This window comes from Ursus arctos, unplaced genomic scaffold (genome assembly GCF_023065955.2).
Source record: "Ursus arctos isolate Adak ecotype North America unplaced genomic scaffold, UrsArc2.0 scaffold_25, whole genome shotgun sequence".
Classification (NCBI taxonomy): Eukaryota; Metazoa; Chordata; class Mammalia; order Carnivora; family Ursidae; genus Ursus; species Ursus arctos.
Window position 1 is genome coordinate 42,499,558 of NW_026622930.1, and position 18,442 is coordinate 42,517,999.

Here is an 18,442-nt window from a genome sequence, read left to right on the forward strand (position 1 = left end):
AGGAGGAGGGAAACTCTCTTCCACTCCCTGCACTGCCCGGCTCCCTGCCCCAGCCTGCTCTTCCTTCTCCAATAGCTCCCACACAGCAACAGCGCCAGTTCTCAGGAGGCTGCAGTTTCCCAAACTTAGATTTAGGACAACAGGGACATGAGGGACACTCAGATTCCTCACTCTTACCTCAGACCAGCCAGAGGATGAGGACAGTAATACCCAAACCAAATACCAAAGGAAGACAGAGAACCCCAGGTTAATTTGACTGAGGGAAGCCCTTATGATAGGTATCTTTGGTAAAAGAGAATACAATTAAAATAATCCAATTTATTGGTATATTTATACAAGTGGTTCAAAAAGAAACTACTTTCACAAGAAACTAAGTTATAACATTTTAATAATTTCAGTAGAACAGATACACATACACATAAAATTCAAACAATTTAATTGAACAGTGTACTTAAATGGATCAAATTCTTAAAAGTCCCCAAAATGGACTTGAGCCCATGGATATGAAAAGGCAATTTTGAAGTACTACAGACTAGAGTAAAACAGACAAGGTTATTACTTTGCATTTACCAATAAGACGATAGCCTGTAGATACATTAGACCTTTATGAGAACACTTCCAGGCAATATTAGAACAGAGACTCATTAAAAAGGAATACAATTGATCTCAGAAAGATGAATTTATAGCTAACAATTTCTTTGGTCCTCCAAGTCACATCTGTTTTTACTTTAAAATACCAAACATGTGTTGAATGTTTAATTCTACTTCTAAATGTCTAAACTATTAAGCAGGATAATGTTTATATCACATTAGATTTTAAAAGAAACTCAAAATAAATTACCACTGTACTTCAGAAACTCCAAATATAGAAAAATATAGGAAATAGAAGTAGGGAAGAATTTTTTTTTAAAAAACAGCACTTCTGCCACCTTGTCCCATCATAAGGCAAATGACACCAAAATGGCAGAGACAGGACTACCAAGGTTAAAGTAATCATTGTAGTTAGCTCTTCTTAAGGTAATGGAATAAATTTGAAGAGCACAATGTCAATGAAATAAGAGACTTTTCCATGGAATGACTGTGGTTTTGTTTTTGCAGGGGAGTTTGGTTTTTTTGTTTGTTGTTTTTAATTTGGCCCACACTGCCCCAATGGAGGAAATTTTAAGTAGTCATTAATAAGGCAACAGCTTCCTGGACAAAAAGACCTGTATACCACTTGAATAGTTACGCTGAAGACAAGACCCATATGGAGCATGAGAGGAACCAGTATGGGGGCTTTCAATATTCTCCAGTAATTCCAGAAAATTACAATGCATTTTCACAGATACAAACAATGCAGGTTTCATTGAACATTGATATCACTCACAATGCAGCCCACAGTTAGTTCATTCTGCATGCTTTCCTAATCACAGAAGTTCTGGTTCTGCAGACCTGAAAATGATGGACATTCTCAAAAGTTTCTGGAAATACTTAGAAAAATATTTGTTAAGATAAAAAAAAGTTTTGAAGCATCTACAAGGAATACACAAAGTAAGCTTGCAAGAAACTTCTAAAGGTAAAACTATGAGGACTAGTTATTTTCAGGGTTAGTACTTAAGTCTCATAAAACAATGGCTTTCCAAAAAAGGCAAAGGTACTACACTCTAAGTGGTGTGATATTCTCATCAAGGCACAGAGAGTTAAAGGTCTAAATCCCTGTATACTGACATGAGAATACACTTGTAAACAATAGGAACTAATTCCCTGTACTTGGATTTAAAAAAGAATACAAAGTAGAAATGTGTCTTTTTAACTCACAAAATCAAAAACATAGATATTTCCACCACCTTCCTTTGGTGACTAACATTACAACTGGATAGTCAAAAAATAAATATATAAAAAATAAAGTGCCCTGGTAGTTTAATAAATGTGATTAAAGTGAAGCCTGTTGGACTTGAGTTTGCAGAGCAATGCTGCACAGTGTACAAAAATTATTTGAAGCACGACACCATTTTTGTATGGGGAGGGAAAAAAATAGTATATTGGCCATAGTTTTCCCCCAATCCCAACATTCCTATGCTTATGAACCCAATTATTTAGTATTTGAACAAAATATTTGAATTTTTCTTCCTTCCCAGCACCCTCAAGGTTATCCCAATGGCAGTGGTTTTGTGCATGTAACTTACACTATGGGCGGTTTCCTTGAAAGTTACCACTAAAAGGTGGCAAGAAGAAAGTAGAGGGCTCACCCCTTTGTTAATTATTTTTATTTGATTTGCTATAAATAATTATTAAACACCATTAGTGACAAGGAATAAAGTTCACATCTGTAACAATTGAAAATGGAATGTACAAACAATTAAGACCAAACAACGCTACTAGTGGCACGATCCTCAAAGCACATGACACATGCTGAAGTTCAGCTCTTAATGAGAGTTAGAAACTCTTCCCGAGTCTTTGGATCTTCCCGGAACACACCCAACATCGTGCTGGTCACAGTTTTGCTGTTCATTTTCTGCACCCCTCGCATTACCATACACATGTGTCTACAAAACAAGACAACAGAGGTGGCTTAAAGGAATACGCAGTTGCTGGTTTGGTTTTTAAAGTCAAAAGCAGGCCAAAAAATTAAATCTGATTATACTGAGCTCACAGCTATCTACTGTACCCAAATGTCACTTCTTAGGCAAATGTGACCTTAGAGGTTTATTTACGTTTCTTAGTCATGTAGCTCTTATTCTTATCAGTGGTTGAATCTTTCATGCATCTAGCAGAAGGGAAAACAAGGGAATTTTCTTCCTATGTGAAAATAATACAAGGGGTCCATAGAGTTCAAACAACTTCTGGATAAAAAGAAATTCAGAATTCTCACTTGCTCCATCTGTAGGACTGAAACAGCACAATACTAGCTTAGGTGTTTGGAGAAGTACTGAAGTACGAGGTGTCACCAGGCAGAATCTAGAGAACAGTGACCCCAGTGAGCATAAGCAACCTGGTGAAGCTGACAGCGTGCACAGTACAGAGCTCATTCCATGCCAGAGGAACAGACGAGATGCGTGCAATTCTCGTAATTCATTCTAACTTAAAGAAGTGTCTTCCGGTGCCCTTTATACCCAGTTTTAGCTCCATTTTTTAAAAATGTGTGACAAAATATTAGGAAAAGTCTGCTTGGAGCAGCAAAGAGCTAAAGAAGAAATCAAGAGAAGACACAAAATGCTACTGGTTGCACAAATCACTACGCTTAGGCTGATGACTCCCGACAGCTCCACCACCCCCACCAAAAACAAAACAAAACCAGTCTCCCATACTCTGGTTCCTGCATCAGCCACACAGTAAATGCAAGAGGTTAGCTTCAGGTCAGAGACAGAAAACATGACAGTGTCGATGATATGGCATCACCTGGTGCTGGAAACACAGAGCAGCTGTAAATACCATTTCCGTGCACCACGATGACATCATTAAGGCAAGCATGGACTTACGTGGCTTCAACCACCACCCCCACTCCAGCAGGCCGCAAGGCTTCTGTGATTGCCACGGCAATTTGTTTCGTCAGCCGCTCTTGAACTGTGGGGGTGACAAGAAGCTCAGTTGAAGAGTCTGACACAAACAGCGGTCTTTAGGGTATTTGTTGTCTTTAGGATATTTGAAATCTTAAAAAGCAGACTTCTGTGAGGCTTCAGCACCAAGACACACCAGATTTTACCAGTTTGCTTTGTCTGCTGCCTGGGCCATAGGAGGCAGCTGTTCAATTCCCTCACCCGCAGATCAGCGGCACTGCAGGGAACGGGTAAGAATGACAACTGTCTCTTAGGCGTGCAGAAGACCCACTGATAACAAGCACCTCCACGCGGATGACTAAATAGCTCGCAGCAGGGTTAACAAAGGCACTGTAACCCAATTATTGACTTGTACGTAAAGCTGAAAACCAACAATCTAACCTAAACAATGCAGTCCCTGTGCGGAATAAACAACTCGTCTTTGAAAACACATTAAGAGTGTTCACTGCAGCATTGTGTCTATTTGAAAACTGACAAAATCTTCAAATATCTATTAGAGCAGGGAGTGGTTCAATCAAACCCAGCAAAGCCATATAATGGAATGCTAAACAGCCAGGAAAATGAATGAGATAGTTACATGCATGTGGGGGAAAAATGTTAAGTGAAAAAAAAATAGGGAAAAAAAAGTGAAGCCCATGACATACAATATGAGCCCATTTAAAAATATAATAAATTGGTTTTAAAATGTTGGTAGATGTACAAAATATGAAGGAATGTGCAAATACAACAATGATTTTTTTCTGGAGGCTTAAAACACTGCAGACTTTCCCTTTCTATGTTATATTCCTATGAGGTTTTGACTTTGGTAAGTCATATGTATTACATGTGTAATAAGAACAACAAAAAATACTTTTTCCTTAAGAAAAAAAATGTTTTTCTGTAAATAAAAGTTTAAAGGTTTACCTTGTAATCGTCTACTATAGATTTCTACAATCCTAGAAAAGAAAGAATTGTTTTAGTTAATCATAAATTTGTTTGAAATGGAATTGGTCAGTCTTCCTCAAAAGACCAAAAGGACTTTATTGAAGCAACTGTAGGGTGTGGGCAGGAGATTAATGCTTCTAAGATGAAGAAAGATACAAAAACTACATGGAAGTGAGAAGAGGGAGAGTCTTGAGGAGACCACCAAGCATGACACAGAGTGGTACTTCCCTATGTCCCCAAAGAGAGAGAGAATTACAGGAATATTCACTTAGGAAAAACACAATGATTTTAGAGCTCCCAAGTCATCAATTTTAGGCCAAGTCTCAAGTGTTCTAATTAATCATATTGTTTAACCAGAGCTTAAAGTTCAAGTTAAAAATAAAAAGACTATTTGTTAATTAATAGCAGGCCATTGTCAACTACTGTACCCACTAAACCTATTAGGATAATCGTATTAGAACTGAACAGACTTCTTCAGACATCTCTTTATAAAGTACATCTATATAAGCACTCAGTGTGATTAACTCCCAAAAATAAAAGCCTCCTGATATTGGCTTATAACACAATCTGTCAAGTGATGGATTTTCCCCCTTTCACATCTTTCACTCTTGTTGTGAAATGTAAAGATGGCCACATGAATTACCTATTCAAAGAAACAATTCACACTAAGGATCTTTTCTTTAAAATTTGGTCTGTTAGTCATGAATTTGGACTCAATTTAAGAATCATTTCATTTAGGAGGCATTTTGTGGCTTTTCCCCGTGTCCCCACTATGATGCTCAGATAAAATTGAAAAGTTGCCCTTTTATACCCATTATAGCCAATAAGGTCAGTAACAGGTACGTTGCCCTGTTTACCACTCAACCTGAATGCAGGAGCCACCCTGATTCTTCATGTTTCTAGATTTATAACACTGAATGAATACAATTATATATTTTTAATTTTGAACAAAAACCTGAGAAAGGATGCTGTTTAAGCTCCTGGATAGGAAATATGTCTTATTTCTTTTGGGTCAAATTTCTATATATTACTTCTTATAGTTTTCCAGATGATTAATTTCTGTTGTATGAATAGGAGATGCCATTGATTTAAAAATTAGTAATGTCTTCCTTCTCATAATCATCATTTCTTTCTCTTGAGTAGAATTTCAGGTACAACGTTAGACAACAGTGGTGATATTGGGCACCCACATTTTGCTCTCTACTTTAACAGCAATGCTTGTGACATTTTACTATCATCCATGACACCTGCCTTTTTCTGGTAGATAGCCATTCTCAGGCCAAAGGAAGACCTTCGCACAGATCGCTATTGTCTTCTACGTATATGATTATATGTGATGATCAGGGTCCCTATGCTTAGAGAGTTTATAATTTATTCCTGGTTTATTTGGTTTTCATTTTCAAGTAAGCAGAAGGCATTGAATTTCTGTCTTCTCAGCACTAAAGTTCATCATATAGCTTCCCTGGATTTAAAAAAAAAAAACAAAAAACACAAAAACTATTTTGCTCTCTTTCTTGAAGATAATGTGTTGAGAGTATTTGTTGAAAACAGAATTCTAATTTGACACTAATATTCATCTGCCTTTTAATATTGCCACTGGCAAACAACCGCCAGTCTAATTGTTGTTACCTTGTAGGTAATGTTTTCTCTGCAGCTGCTTTTATGATATTTCAGTATATGTACTCTGAGGTTTTCTGTGTTGTATCTAGGTGGGGATTTAATTTTTTTGTCCTGTTTGGGATTCATTCGGTTTCCTAAATCTGAAGACTGATTTTTTTGCATGTGCTCCAGAAACGTTTTCAGCCATCACCTTCTCTAATTTTACACCTACCCCATGGCCTCTGTTACCTCCAGGAATTTCAATTAAGGACATGTTAGACCTCCTCAGTCTTCCACATCTCTTACATTCTCACCCATATTTTCCACTTAGCTCTGAATGCAATTGCTTCAGACCTTTCTTCTAGTTCACTATTTTTGGCTGTGTCTAACCTGCTATCTATCTATTTGTATTTATTTATTTGAGAGGGAGATAAAGCACATGAGCCAGGGGAGAGGCAAGGGGAGAGGGAGAGAGAGATTCCTCAAGCAGACTCCCACTGAGTGTGGAGCTGGACACGGGGCTTGATCCCAAGACCCTGAGATCATGAGCTGAGCCGAAATCAAGAGTCCGAAGCTTAACTGACTGAGCCACTCAGGAATGTAACTATATTGGGCTTCAAATCCAATTTTCACTTTTTTTTTCTAGACATTTTTTTATTTGGTCCCTTTTTTTCAGTCTAATTCTAAAAGTTTATTCCTTTGCCAAACTATCAGTATTCTTTTTTTTTTTTTAAGATTTATTTATATATTTTTAAAGAGAGAGAAAGAGGGAAAGAGAGAGTGGTGGTGGGAGGGAGAATCCCAAGCAGACTCCAAGTGTGGAGCCAGACATGGGGCTCGATTTCACAACCCTGAGATCATGACCTGAGCCAAAATCAAGAGTCAGGCACTTAACTGCCTGAGACACCCAGGCACCCCTCAGGATTCTTATTTTCTAACATATTTGTTTTATGTTGTGTATCTGTTAGCTTCACCTCTGCCCTCTTTGACCATTTGTTTCAGCTGACTCTGACTCATGGTGGCTTTTCTTTTACTTTTGGTGAATTCATGCTCCTTGGAATATCATTGGTGGGAATTCTCTGAAGCCAAACTAAAAGTGCATCAGAGAATGAGCACTTGTTTCTGCTAGATGCAAAAAGGTTACCTCCTTGGCAACATTTTAAATTAAATTATTGCCCTGGGTTTTCTGAGGACCACACATGGTGATGTGAATTCTGAGCGTAAACCCTTGTGAATACACGGCTATGGGTTCTTTTCCCTGCTCTCCACAGAACAAAGTTAACAGGTAATATCTCTCCCAATTTGGGGTGGAATAGGGAGGACAGAACCCTGCCTTTGACTCCAGGGCTGGCTAATTCTTGTGAATTCTCACTGGAACTGCCTTACATTTCCCCCAATGTTTGAAATGTACATATACATTATATCCTAGTATGTTATACTAGGAGGGATATCATTACCATCTAGTTACCATAGTCCCAGAATCAGTAGTTCTTAATTTTAATCTAAACCATTTCTGTATTCTTGGAATAAATCTCCCTGGGTCATTATGGAAACAGTACTTGTGCCTGTTAAAGAAGGAGTTGATATTTAGGATTTTTCAACTATATTCATAAGTGGGATTAGTCTATCATCCTTTTAAATGCTAGTTTTATCAGACTTTTATCAGAGATAGGAAGCTTCATCAAATTAACTGTGTAGCTTTTCAGGTTCTTCCATGATCTTGAATAATTTATACAACATTGGAATTAGTGGTTATTTGGAAGTTGTCTATTAAATTGACTGTCCACCCCTTTCCCTCCCACCCCAATCCCAACATTAATTTGACTTTTTCCAATGGTTACTAATTTATCCAGGTTTTCCAACTCTTGATTCATTCCCTTCTCTCTCCATCCTTTTTAACTTATTCATAAAGATTTGAAGTTTCTAAAGCATATTTTTAGTTACATCGCCTCTCATTTCTAGGTGTATTTCTCCTCTCAATCAGACTGCTAAGCAATCTATGATATATGATCTTTTGAATTTATGTTTTCTGTTCTTTTTTAAATTTTCTAATTTAATCATTTTATTTTTCTTACTTCTATTAAGCTTGTTTTATAACTTTTTTTTTTTAATATTGAATGCTTAGTTTATGTGTTGGGTTTCTTATTCAATAATGAAAGCATTTGTGGCTATAAATATATCTCCAAAGCACAGGTTTTTTTTTAAATTTCAGCTTTACTGAGGTATAATTGAAAAAGATTGTAAAGTGTACATTGTGATCTAATATATGTATACACTGTGGGGAAAAAAATCCCCCATCTAGTTAATTAATACACCCGTTGCCTCACATATTTACCTTTTTCCCCCCCAGTGAGAACAATGAACATTGGAGTACAGCTATCTCTTTAATATTCTAGCTCCTATCTTCACTTCCTCTGGATATATACCCAGAATTAGGATTGTTGGATCATATGCCAGTTCTATTTTTAATTTTATGAGGAATCTCCATACTGTTTTCCATAGTGGCTGCACCAATTTACATTTCCACCAATAGTGTACAAGGGTTCCCTTTTTCCAAGCCTCAGCAGCATTTATATCTTGTCTTTTTAATAGTACTGTAGCCATTCTAATAGTTGTACGGTGATATCTCACTGCGGTTTTGATTTGCATTTTCCTAGTGATTAATGAAATTGAGCACCTTTTCATGTACCTGCTGGCCATCTGTATATATTCTTTGGGAAAATGTCTATTCAGTTCCTCTGCCCATTTTTTAATTGGATTGATTCTTTGCTATTGAGTTGTGCAAGTTCTTTATATTTTTTGCACATTAACCCCTTACCAGATATGTGATTTGCAAATATTTTCTCCCTTCTGCAGGTTGCCTTTTCATTTTGTTGATGGTTTCCTTTGCTATGAAGAAGCATTTTAGTTTGATGTAGTCCCACTTGTTTATTTTTTATTTTGTTGCTTTTATGTTTGGTGTCAAATCATCACCAAGACTAATGTCAAGGAGCTTACCCTCTATGTTTCCTGCTAGTTTTATGGTTTCCGGTCTTACAGTCAATCACTTTTAAGTGGATTTTTGTGTATAGTATAAGAAGGGAGTCCAGTTTTCCCAACATCATTTTTTAAGTTTTATTTATTTTTAAAATTTTATTTATTTGAGAGAGAATGAGCAAGTGCACAAGCAGGGGGAATAGACATTTTGACTTGTCACCAGGCTGCAAATTCTCCACTACGGTTAGAGCAAAGAGCAAAAAGAAGCAGGAGGTGGAGGTGGATCACAGGGGGACTTGCCAGCCGAAGGAAGGAGTTTGAACTTTATCTTAAAAGCTATGGGGAGCTACAAAGGAGCAGCAGCATCAAATCCAGACTTTAGAAAGTACATCCTAGCAGTGTATGAGAGCAGATTTAAAGACACGGAGAGATTGGAGACAAGGTGGAGTTCAGAGTTTTATAATCCAGAAAGAACACAAAAAAGGCCCAACAGAGTGGCAGCAAGGATAGCAAGAAGGCAGCATGGTAACAGGAGGGAAGTGGGGGTGCTGCAGGAGGTCAGTGGGCATACAACAGCAATGGATGGATTCCTCCTCACTCCTTGCATTCCAGACAGAGTGAAGATTTAAATATAAAAATAACCCCAAAACATGAGTTTATGACTACATAAAGTTTTACAACTTCTCTGTGGAAAAATGATATTATAAAACAAAATCAGAAGACAAATGACAAGTCTGGAAAAATTATTTGCAGCACCTGACCTAAGTGGTTTAACATTCAAAGAGCTCACATAAATCAGTAATAAAAAGACAAGCAATCCAATGGAAAATTGCAAAGGCTAACTAAAAGCAGGAAGTTTCTATAAGGATTCAAACTCTATTAAAGAAATATAATATAAAGAAATATTTGTCTTTGCTTATTATGTATTAACTATACCTAAAGGAATTTCTCTTCCATTTAGAATTCTGCTCAGCCCTCCACCTCTCTGTCTCTTTAACCCTGCCAGGCCACAGTCATCTTGGGTCCTCTGAACTCGGGACTCCAAACCGGGCATTTCAGTGGTACCTGCTGCCGCATACTGTCCACCCTCCCTGAAGCAGTGGCTGTGTCCTTCTTCTCTCTAGCAGCCATCGCAGATGCTCAATAAGGAGATTAACCATGGCTGCCCTGAGGCACTTCAATTCTATATTCAAGATTTAATTGTGCTCACTCAGTTATGTTAAGGCAAGAAAATGAATATATGTTCAATGGATTTTCAGCAACAAAAGGACTTTTTTAAAAAGATTTTATTTTATTCTTTTAAGATTTATTTAAGTAATCTCTACACCCAGCATGGGGCTCGAACTCATGATCCTGAGATCAAGAGTCGGATGCTCCTCTGACTAAGCCAGCCAGGGACCCCAGCAAAAGGAATTTCTATTCAAACTACATTTACTCTAGACTTCTACTAGAGTTAAACCAGATCAACTCACTTCTGGCATTTTCTTGTTACTTAAGGCTTTACTGTTTGATATTTGACTTCCCTGGCACTGAAAGGTCATTCGTTTAAAGGCAAGCATATAACAGACTTCACATACAAGATTAGAATGAGCAGTGAAGTTTTGCTAAGACATTCAGCTTTCTTTCTTACTCTTCATTCCCTAAATATTCCTACTTCTTATAAGAAATAAGCAGTTGGATAAAATCTTAGCTTTCTTTCCTGTTTAATAGACCTTTTAATCAAATTTTGTTTACAAATATCTGAAAGTAATATACACTCTGTTCTTTGGTTTAGTGTTCCATTTTTTTTTTAAAGTTTTAATCCATTAGCATAAGAACAAATCCCCATGCTAATAATCAACTCCTTTGTATTGCTTCATAAAAGCTTAATTATTGGAGATCTTTCCATTTCACTGGGAAAGAAAATAACCAAAGATTATTCCTTTCTATCCCTAAATTACCATTTAGTCCAAGGTCTTACTGGATTACTCAAAAATCCATTTCCATAAAGTATTAGCCATGGTCTACACGGCACGTGGTCTTATAGAGAAGGCAACTTACATTAAGACCAAGGCCTAATATGGGCCACCAAGCTTCCTTATAATGTGAAAACCATCCACTACATACCTTTCACATTTGGACAGTCTGTTAAAAGCATCAGCAGTGGCAGAATTTCTATATAGGAAAGGCATAGGGTTGGCAGTCTTATTGGAAGGGAGCATGCCACGGGGCTGGGCCTGCAGCTAGGTTTACACAGCAAACACATGGATTTTACTTAGACTGTATCTTACAAAACAGTAAGAATAACCAAATTTAGCAAAGACACTTCCATTCACAGTTGACATGACTTTCTTTATGATTTAGGAGTAAGTTACAAGGGAGGGGGGTGCTAATAGACATCATAGTAAGATTATTTTCCCCCATCACCACCAATACCCTTTTTCAGCCACCCCTTGGCACTACCACTGGGTACAGATCACTGAAAAGTGGCAAGGTGTTTCTGGATTTGTGTTAAGAGCCTTTCTGCAGGGAAGCAATTACAGCTATGATATAAAATATATCTTCATGGTATCAAGTAGCCCTGTCTGATGGAAAGGTCAGAAACTAGGGAAGTTAAAATTTTCTCTTCTACCTACTCTTTCCTTAATCCATAGAGGAAATGAGTGAGAAAGTGGAAGTGAAAACAAAGTAAAAAGAACAACTGTGGAGAACAGCTGTCAGATTGATTGGCAGGGTGGTTTTTACAGATCCCAACACAGAACTGAAAAAGATCTGGACCACCATTTCAGGATTGTGGTGAATCCCAGTGTCTAGGTGGAGAAGAAGCAGGAACCCATCAGAGCCACAGTATAGTTAGTTGGTCACAAAGATTCATTTATTCCAATTTTGATACAGTCACTATAACTTCAAATTATCCACACTTAGCTTGGTTTATTTTAAGGGGCGAGGGGCACTTGACTATACATTCATCACCTATTCCCTCATTGTGTTCTTTTCTAAAAAATTTTTTTTATTTTTTAAGATTTTATTTGAGAGTGAGGGAGCGAGAGAGAGAGAGAGAGAGTGACAGAGAGCACAAGCAGGGAGAGGGAGAAGCAGACTCCCCTGCTGAGCAGGGAGCCCGACGTGGAGCTCAATCCCAGGACCCTGGGATCAGGACCTGAGCTGACAGCAGACGCTTAACTGACTGAGCCACCTAGGTGCCCCTCCCTCATTTTGTTCTTAATTCTCTCTCATCTCACACACACTCTCTCACACACACACACACACACACACACACACACACACACACACACACCTCCCAGCATTTTTCCATACTCAGGACTCACTAACTCCCTACAAAGAAATTACAAAAAATATTTAGGGACAATAAAGTATTGGTGACTGAGAGCATCAGACATATAGTCTGATCCCCTAGGTGATTTCCAGTTAAACATAGATGACCATACTTGTCCATTACTTCTCCTTCCTAAAGCTGAAACAAAAATAGTAGCACAGGAATTTTTTTAAAAAAGATTTTATTTATTTATTCGACAGAGATAGAGACAGCCAGCGAGAGAGGGAACACAAGCAGGGGGAGTGGGAGAGGAAGAAGCAGGCTCATAGTGGAGGAACCTGATGTGGGGCTTGATCCCATAACGCCGGGATCACGCCCTGAGCCGAAGGCAGACGCTTAACCGCTGTGCCACCCAGGCGCCCCTAGCACAGGAATTTTTAAAAGGCATGAACCCATAGGATAAAGAATGGAAAAGAAGACTGTAATAGAAAAGAAAGAGATAGGAGAGTAAGTATTGTTTTGGAATATTGCTGAGAAAGCCAAGAAAGGCACAGCATAGTCTTGTGTCTGCAGAGGTAAAGAAACCAGAAATGAATGAATGGCCCCCTGCAGGACCCCCTGGAGATACCCAGGTGCAGTGGAAGACAGGGTTGAGACCCCAAACAGTAGTTTGATTAGAAGTCTGGAAACAGGGGCACCTAGGTGGCTCAGTCGTTAAGCGTCTGCCTTCGCCTCAGGGCGTGATCCGGAGCTCTGGGATCGAGCCCCTATCGGGCTCCTCCGCTGGGGGCCTGCTTCTTCCTCTCCCACTCCCCCTGCTTGTGTTCCCTCTCTCGCTAGCTGTCTCTGTCAAATAAATAAATAAAATCTTAAAAAAAAAAAAAAAGTCTGAAAACAGTGTAGAGCAATTAGACCCCTGCGCAGGTTTCCTCTTCCCATACATTAGCTACACCACCCTTAAATATGGGGGCTGGACTGAATGCACCCCTGGATCGTTTCCAGTCAAGGAAGGCTCTACAGAGAAAGGTATGAACTAAGACTTTAAGGATGTGCTGGTAGAAGAGGGATGGGTGGTGCAGGAGGAAGGCAGTAAGGGGTGAAACGAAAAGGGATTTGTGTTTCAGGTCCTCCAAATATGTTTGTTTCTGCAGCCATAAATTTGAAGTAGCAATGTGACTTCCAAGTTAGATCACACCAGTCAAGAAAGCCTTATGAGATTCTTGCCATATAGGGGCAGGTCCTACAAATGTGTTTTCCTATTCACCACATAGTCATACTTACCTTGCAAGTTTGCTGAGGCCAAGGACTTGCTTGTTAGGAAGATAACCAATATGGACCTTCAAAGAAGAGATAGAAATCGCAAGTTAAGTAAAAATCCAATGCTTCTTTGTAACAAAATAAGGAAATAAGGAAACATAATACAGTATACGCATTATATAATTTAACACAATGAAAATGTATCAAGATAGCTAGATTAAGACTTAGAAAATGAAGCACTTAGAAAAGCATTTAGAAAATTACATATAATGCAAAAAAGGAAAATATACATGAATGACTGTTAATGAAATGACAAATTTGAAATACAGTCATGGTATTTACTGATGAAGTTAAACTCTTGATATAATTCCTAAAGTTCTTCTTCCATTGAGGGGGATGTACTCTCCAGACAGTACAAATTATCCTGTAGCAACATTAAAATATAACCAGGAAAACTTTATTTTTTTTAATTTTTTTTAAAGATTTTATTTATTTATTCGACAGAGATAGAGACAGCCAGCGAGAGAGGGAACACAAGCAGGGGGAGTGGGAGAGGAAGAAGCAGGCTCATAGTGGAAGAGCCTGATGTGGGGCTCGATCCCACAACGCCGGGATCACGCCCTGAGCTGAAGGCAGACGCTTAACCGCTGTGCCACCCAGGTGCCCCAAAACTTTATTTTTTTAAAATTTTTTTTAATTAATGATTTTTTATTATATTATGTTAGTCACCATGCAGTACATCCCCGGTTTCCAATGTAAAGCTCGATGATTCATTAGTTGCGTATAACACCCAGTGCACCATGCAATACGTGCCCTCCTTACTACCCATCACCAGCCTATCCCATTCCCCCACCCCCCTCCCCTCTGAGGCCCTCAGTTTGATTCTCATAGTCCATAGTCTCTCATGTTTCATTCCCCCTTCTGATTACCCCCCTTTCTTTATCCCTTTCTTCCCCTACCGGTCTTCCTAGTTCTTATGTTCCATAGATGAGAGAAATCATATGATAGTTGTCTTTCTCTGCTTGACTTATTTCACTTAGCATTATCTCCTCCAGTGCCGTCCATGCTACAGCAAATGTTGAGAATTCGTTCTTTCTGATAGCTGAGTAATATTCCATTGTATGTATGGACCACAGCTTCTTAATCCAGTCATCTGTTGAAGGGCATCTCGGCTCCTTCCACGATTTAGCTATTGTGGACATTGCTGCTATGAACATTGGGGTGCATATGGCCCTTCTCTTCACAACGTCTGTATCTTTGGGGTAAACACCCAGTAGTGCAATGGCTGGATCATAGGGTAGCTCAATTTTTAACTTTTTAAGGGACCTCCACACTGTTTTCCAGAGTGGCTGTACCAACTTGCATTCCCACCAACAATGTAGGAGGGATCCCCTTTCTCCACATCCTCTCCAACAATTGTTGTTTCTTGCCTTGTCTATTTTTGCCATTCTAACTGGCGTAAGGTGGTATCTCAGTGTGGTTTTGATTTGAATTTCCCTGATGGCTAATGATTTTGAACATTTTTTCATGTGTCTGTTAGCCATTTGTATGTCTTCATTGGAAAAGTGTCTGTTCATATCTTCTGCCCATTTTTTGATTTGTTTATTTGTTTCTCATGTATTGAGTTTGAGAAGTTCTTTGTAGATCTTGGATACCAGTCCTTTATCTGTAGTGTCATTTACAAATATATTCTCCCATTCCGAGGGCTTCCTCTTAGTTTTTTTGACTGTTTCCTTGGCTGTGCAGAAGCTTTTTATCTTGATGAAGTCCCATAAGTTCATTTTATCTTTTGTTTCTCTTGCCTTTGAAGATGTGTCATGAAAAAGGTTGCTTTGGCCGATGTCATAGAGGTTGCTGCCTATGTTCTCCTCTAGAATTTTGATGGATTCCTGTCTCACATCGAGGTCTTTCATCCATTTGGAGTTTATTTTTGTGTATGGTGTGAGAGAGTGGTCAAGTTTCATTCTTTTGCGTGTAGCTGTCCAATTTTCCCAACACCATTTATTGAAGAGACTGTCCTTTTTCCACCGGATGTTTTTTCCTGCTTTATCAAAGATTAGTTGCCCAAAGAGCCGAGGGTCCATTTCTGGGTTCTCTATTCTGTTCCATTGGTCTATGTGTCTGTATTTGTGCCAGTACCATGCTGTCTTTGTGATCACAGCTTTGTAGTACAGCTCGAAATCCGGCATTGTGATGCCCCCAGCTTTGTTTTTTCCTTTTCAACAGTTCCTTGGAGATTCGGGGCCTTTTCTGTTTCCATACAAATTTAAGGACTATTTGTTCCAGTTCTTTGAAAAATGTCCTCGGTATTTTGATCGGGATAGCATTGAAAGTGTAGATTGCTCTGGGAAGCATGGACATTTTAACTATGTTAATTCTTCCGATCCAAGAGCATGGAATGTTTTTCCATCTTTTTATGTCTTCCTCAATGTCTTTCAAGAAAACTTTATTTTTTTAAAAGATTTTATTTATTTATTTTGAGAGAGAGAGTGTGAGTGGGGGGAGGGGCAGAGAAAGAGGGAGAGAGAGAATCTCCAGCAGATTCCTTGGTGAACATGGAACCCAACACAGGGCTCGATTCCACCACCCTGAGATCATGACCTGAGCCAAAATCAAGAGTTGGTCTCTCTACCACCTTACGCCAGTTAGAATGGCAAAAATAGACAAGGCAAGAAACAACAATTGTTGGAGAGGATGTGGAGAAAGGGGATCCCTCCTACATTGTTGGTGGGAATGCAAGTTGGTACAGCCACTCTGGAAAACAGTGTGGAGGTCCCTTAAAAAGTTAAAAATTGAGCTACCCTATGATCCAGCCATTGCACTACTGGGTGTTTACCCCAAAGACACAGACGTAGTGAAGAGAAGGGCCATTGCACCCCAATGTTCATAGCAGCAATGTCCACAATAGCTAAATCGTGGAAGGAGCCGAGATGCCCTTCAACAGATGACTGGATTAAGAAGCTGTGGTCCATACATACAATGGAATATTACTCAGCTATCAGAAAAACGAATTCTCAACATTTGCTGCAGCATGGACGGCACTGGAGGAGATAATGCTAAGTGAAATAAGTCAAGCAGAGAAAGACAATTATCATATGATTTCTCTCATCTATGGAACATAAGAACTAGGATGATCGGTAGGGGAAGAAAGGGATAAAGAAAGGGGGGTAATCAGAAGGGGGAATGAAACATGAGAGACTATGGACTATGAGAATCAAACTGAGGGCCTCAGAGGGGAGGGGGGTGGGGGAATGGGATAGGCTGGTGATGGGTAGTAAGGAGGGCACGTATTGCATGGTGCACTGGGTGTTATACGCAACTAATGAATCATCGAACTTTACATTCGAAACCGGGGATGTACTGTATGGTGACTAACATAATATAATAAAAAATCATTAAAAAAAAAAAAAAAAAGAGTTGGTCTCTCAACTGACTGAGCCACCCAAAAGCTCCAGGAAAGCTTCCTTTAAATGGCTGAAGTTGGGGAGGGGGTGGGGGACTGGGATAGGCTGGTGATGGGTGTTAAGGAGGGCACGTATTGCATGGTACACTGGGTATTATACGCAAGTAATGAATCATGGAACTTTACATCAAAAACTAGGGATGTACTGTATGGTGACTAACATAATATAATAAAAAATTATTATAAAAAATAAAAAGTAAAGAAAATAAATGGCTGAAGTTGGGCTCCTGGGTGGCTCAGTTGGTTAAGTGACTGCCTTCGGCTCAGGTCATGATCCCAAGGTCCTGGGATCAAGCCCCACATCAGGCTTCCTACTCTGTGGGGGAGCATGCTTCTCCCTCTCCCTCTGCCTTCCGCTCCCCCTGCTTGTGCTCTCTGTCAAATAAATAAAATCTATAAATAAATAAATTAATAAATAAATTAATTAATAAAGCTGTAACTATAAATACTGCCATTCCACCTTAAAAAAATCCCACCCCATTGCACAGAAAGAGGGTCTCCATGCTTTCTGTCATGCTTGGTGGCCTCATTTCCAAGCTGCCGGAGAACACTATCTTCCCAATGGGTGGGCAATAAAAGACACAGCTACGAATGTGCTTGTCAAGACCTGGACCTTAAGACCTAAGTTCTTATAGGACCTAATATAAAGCCAAGCCAATTCTGTGATCTTAAAAGTTACTACTAATATCTCCTATGTCCATGTTACCTCTCTTTGAGCCATGTATCAATTATGAAAAAACATTCATTCTACAAAAAGGCTAATAAAGTAAATGGTCATTTGGAGGCAATCGATTAGCCTAAAATAAAATCATAGATTCATTTGCATCATGGTTTGCCAGCACTTTTTGCATTTGTTCAGCTAATTAATATTTATTATACATGTGAGTAGTTGATCTACTAGTAAGTAGTGATTTTTCATCTATTAGCACTTTGCTTTGAGAGTTTGAGAATACCAATTCATCACCTTCCTGGTCAGCAGAAGGAGAAAGTAAAGTAGCCCCTGAACACTGGGTATTTTAAAGAAAAATAGAGTTAAAACTTTCCCACAGAACTTAGATCTTCTGTACCACTTGAAATTTTTATATTTATATGCAAAGCCATACTGTTTATTGTTTGTACTATTTTTTATCTTTCTGAAAATTCTAAGCCATTTAAATGTCGATTTTAGAAAATCGTCACTGAATAATATATTTTTTAAAAAGTTAGCAAGAACACAAACACGGAGATAATCATAGCAGAAGGTAACAGGATATAGTGGTGAGAGGCTGAGCACAGAACAAGTCCCTAGGCTAGCCCCAGCCAAATCACTAACTCCCTCTATCCTCTTGGACAAATCATAGGCTTTCTGGACCTAAATTCCTCACTTACAATAAAAAGTAGTAAAATAAGCTCAAAGGTTTCCTCCTTCTTGAAAAGCCTGAGCCCTGATGT

At 38.8% G+C, this 18,442-nt stretch overlaps 1 protein-coding gene across 1 annotated transcript in view; it reads right to left on the reverse strand.

Annotated features, from left to right (window-relative positions):
* Positions 1–371: 371 nt before the first annotated feature.
* The window catches only part of GCH1 (GTP cyclohydrolase 1), a 48,205-nt gene continuing 30,134 nt past the window's right edge, over positions 372–18,442 (reverse strand). Inside the window, exons 3-6 of the mRNA XM_026480349.4 lie at positions 13,573–13,628; positions 4,440–4,471; positions 3,459–3,543; positions 372–2,525 (exon numbers count right to left, since the gene is read on the reverse strand). Coding sequence (XP_026336134.1) covers positions 2,399–2,525; positions 3,459–3,543; positions 4,440–4,471; positions 13,573–13,628 — 300 coding nt within the window. The 3' untranslated portion in view covers positions 372–2,398. The remainder of the gene's footprint in view (positions 2,526–3,458; positions 3,544–4,439; positions 4,472–13,572; positions 13,629–18,442) is intronic.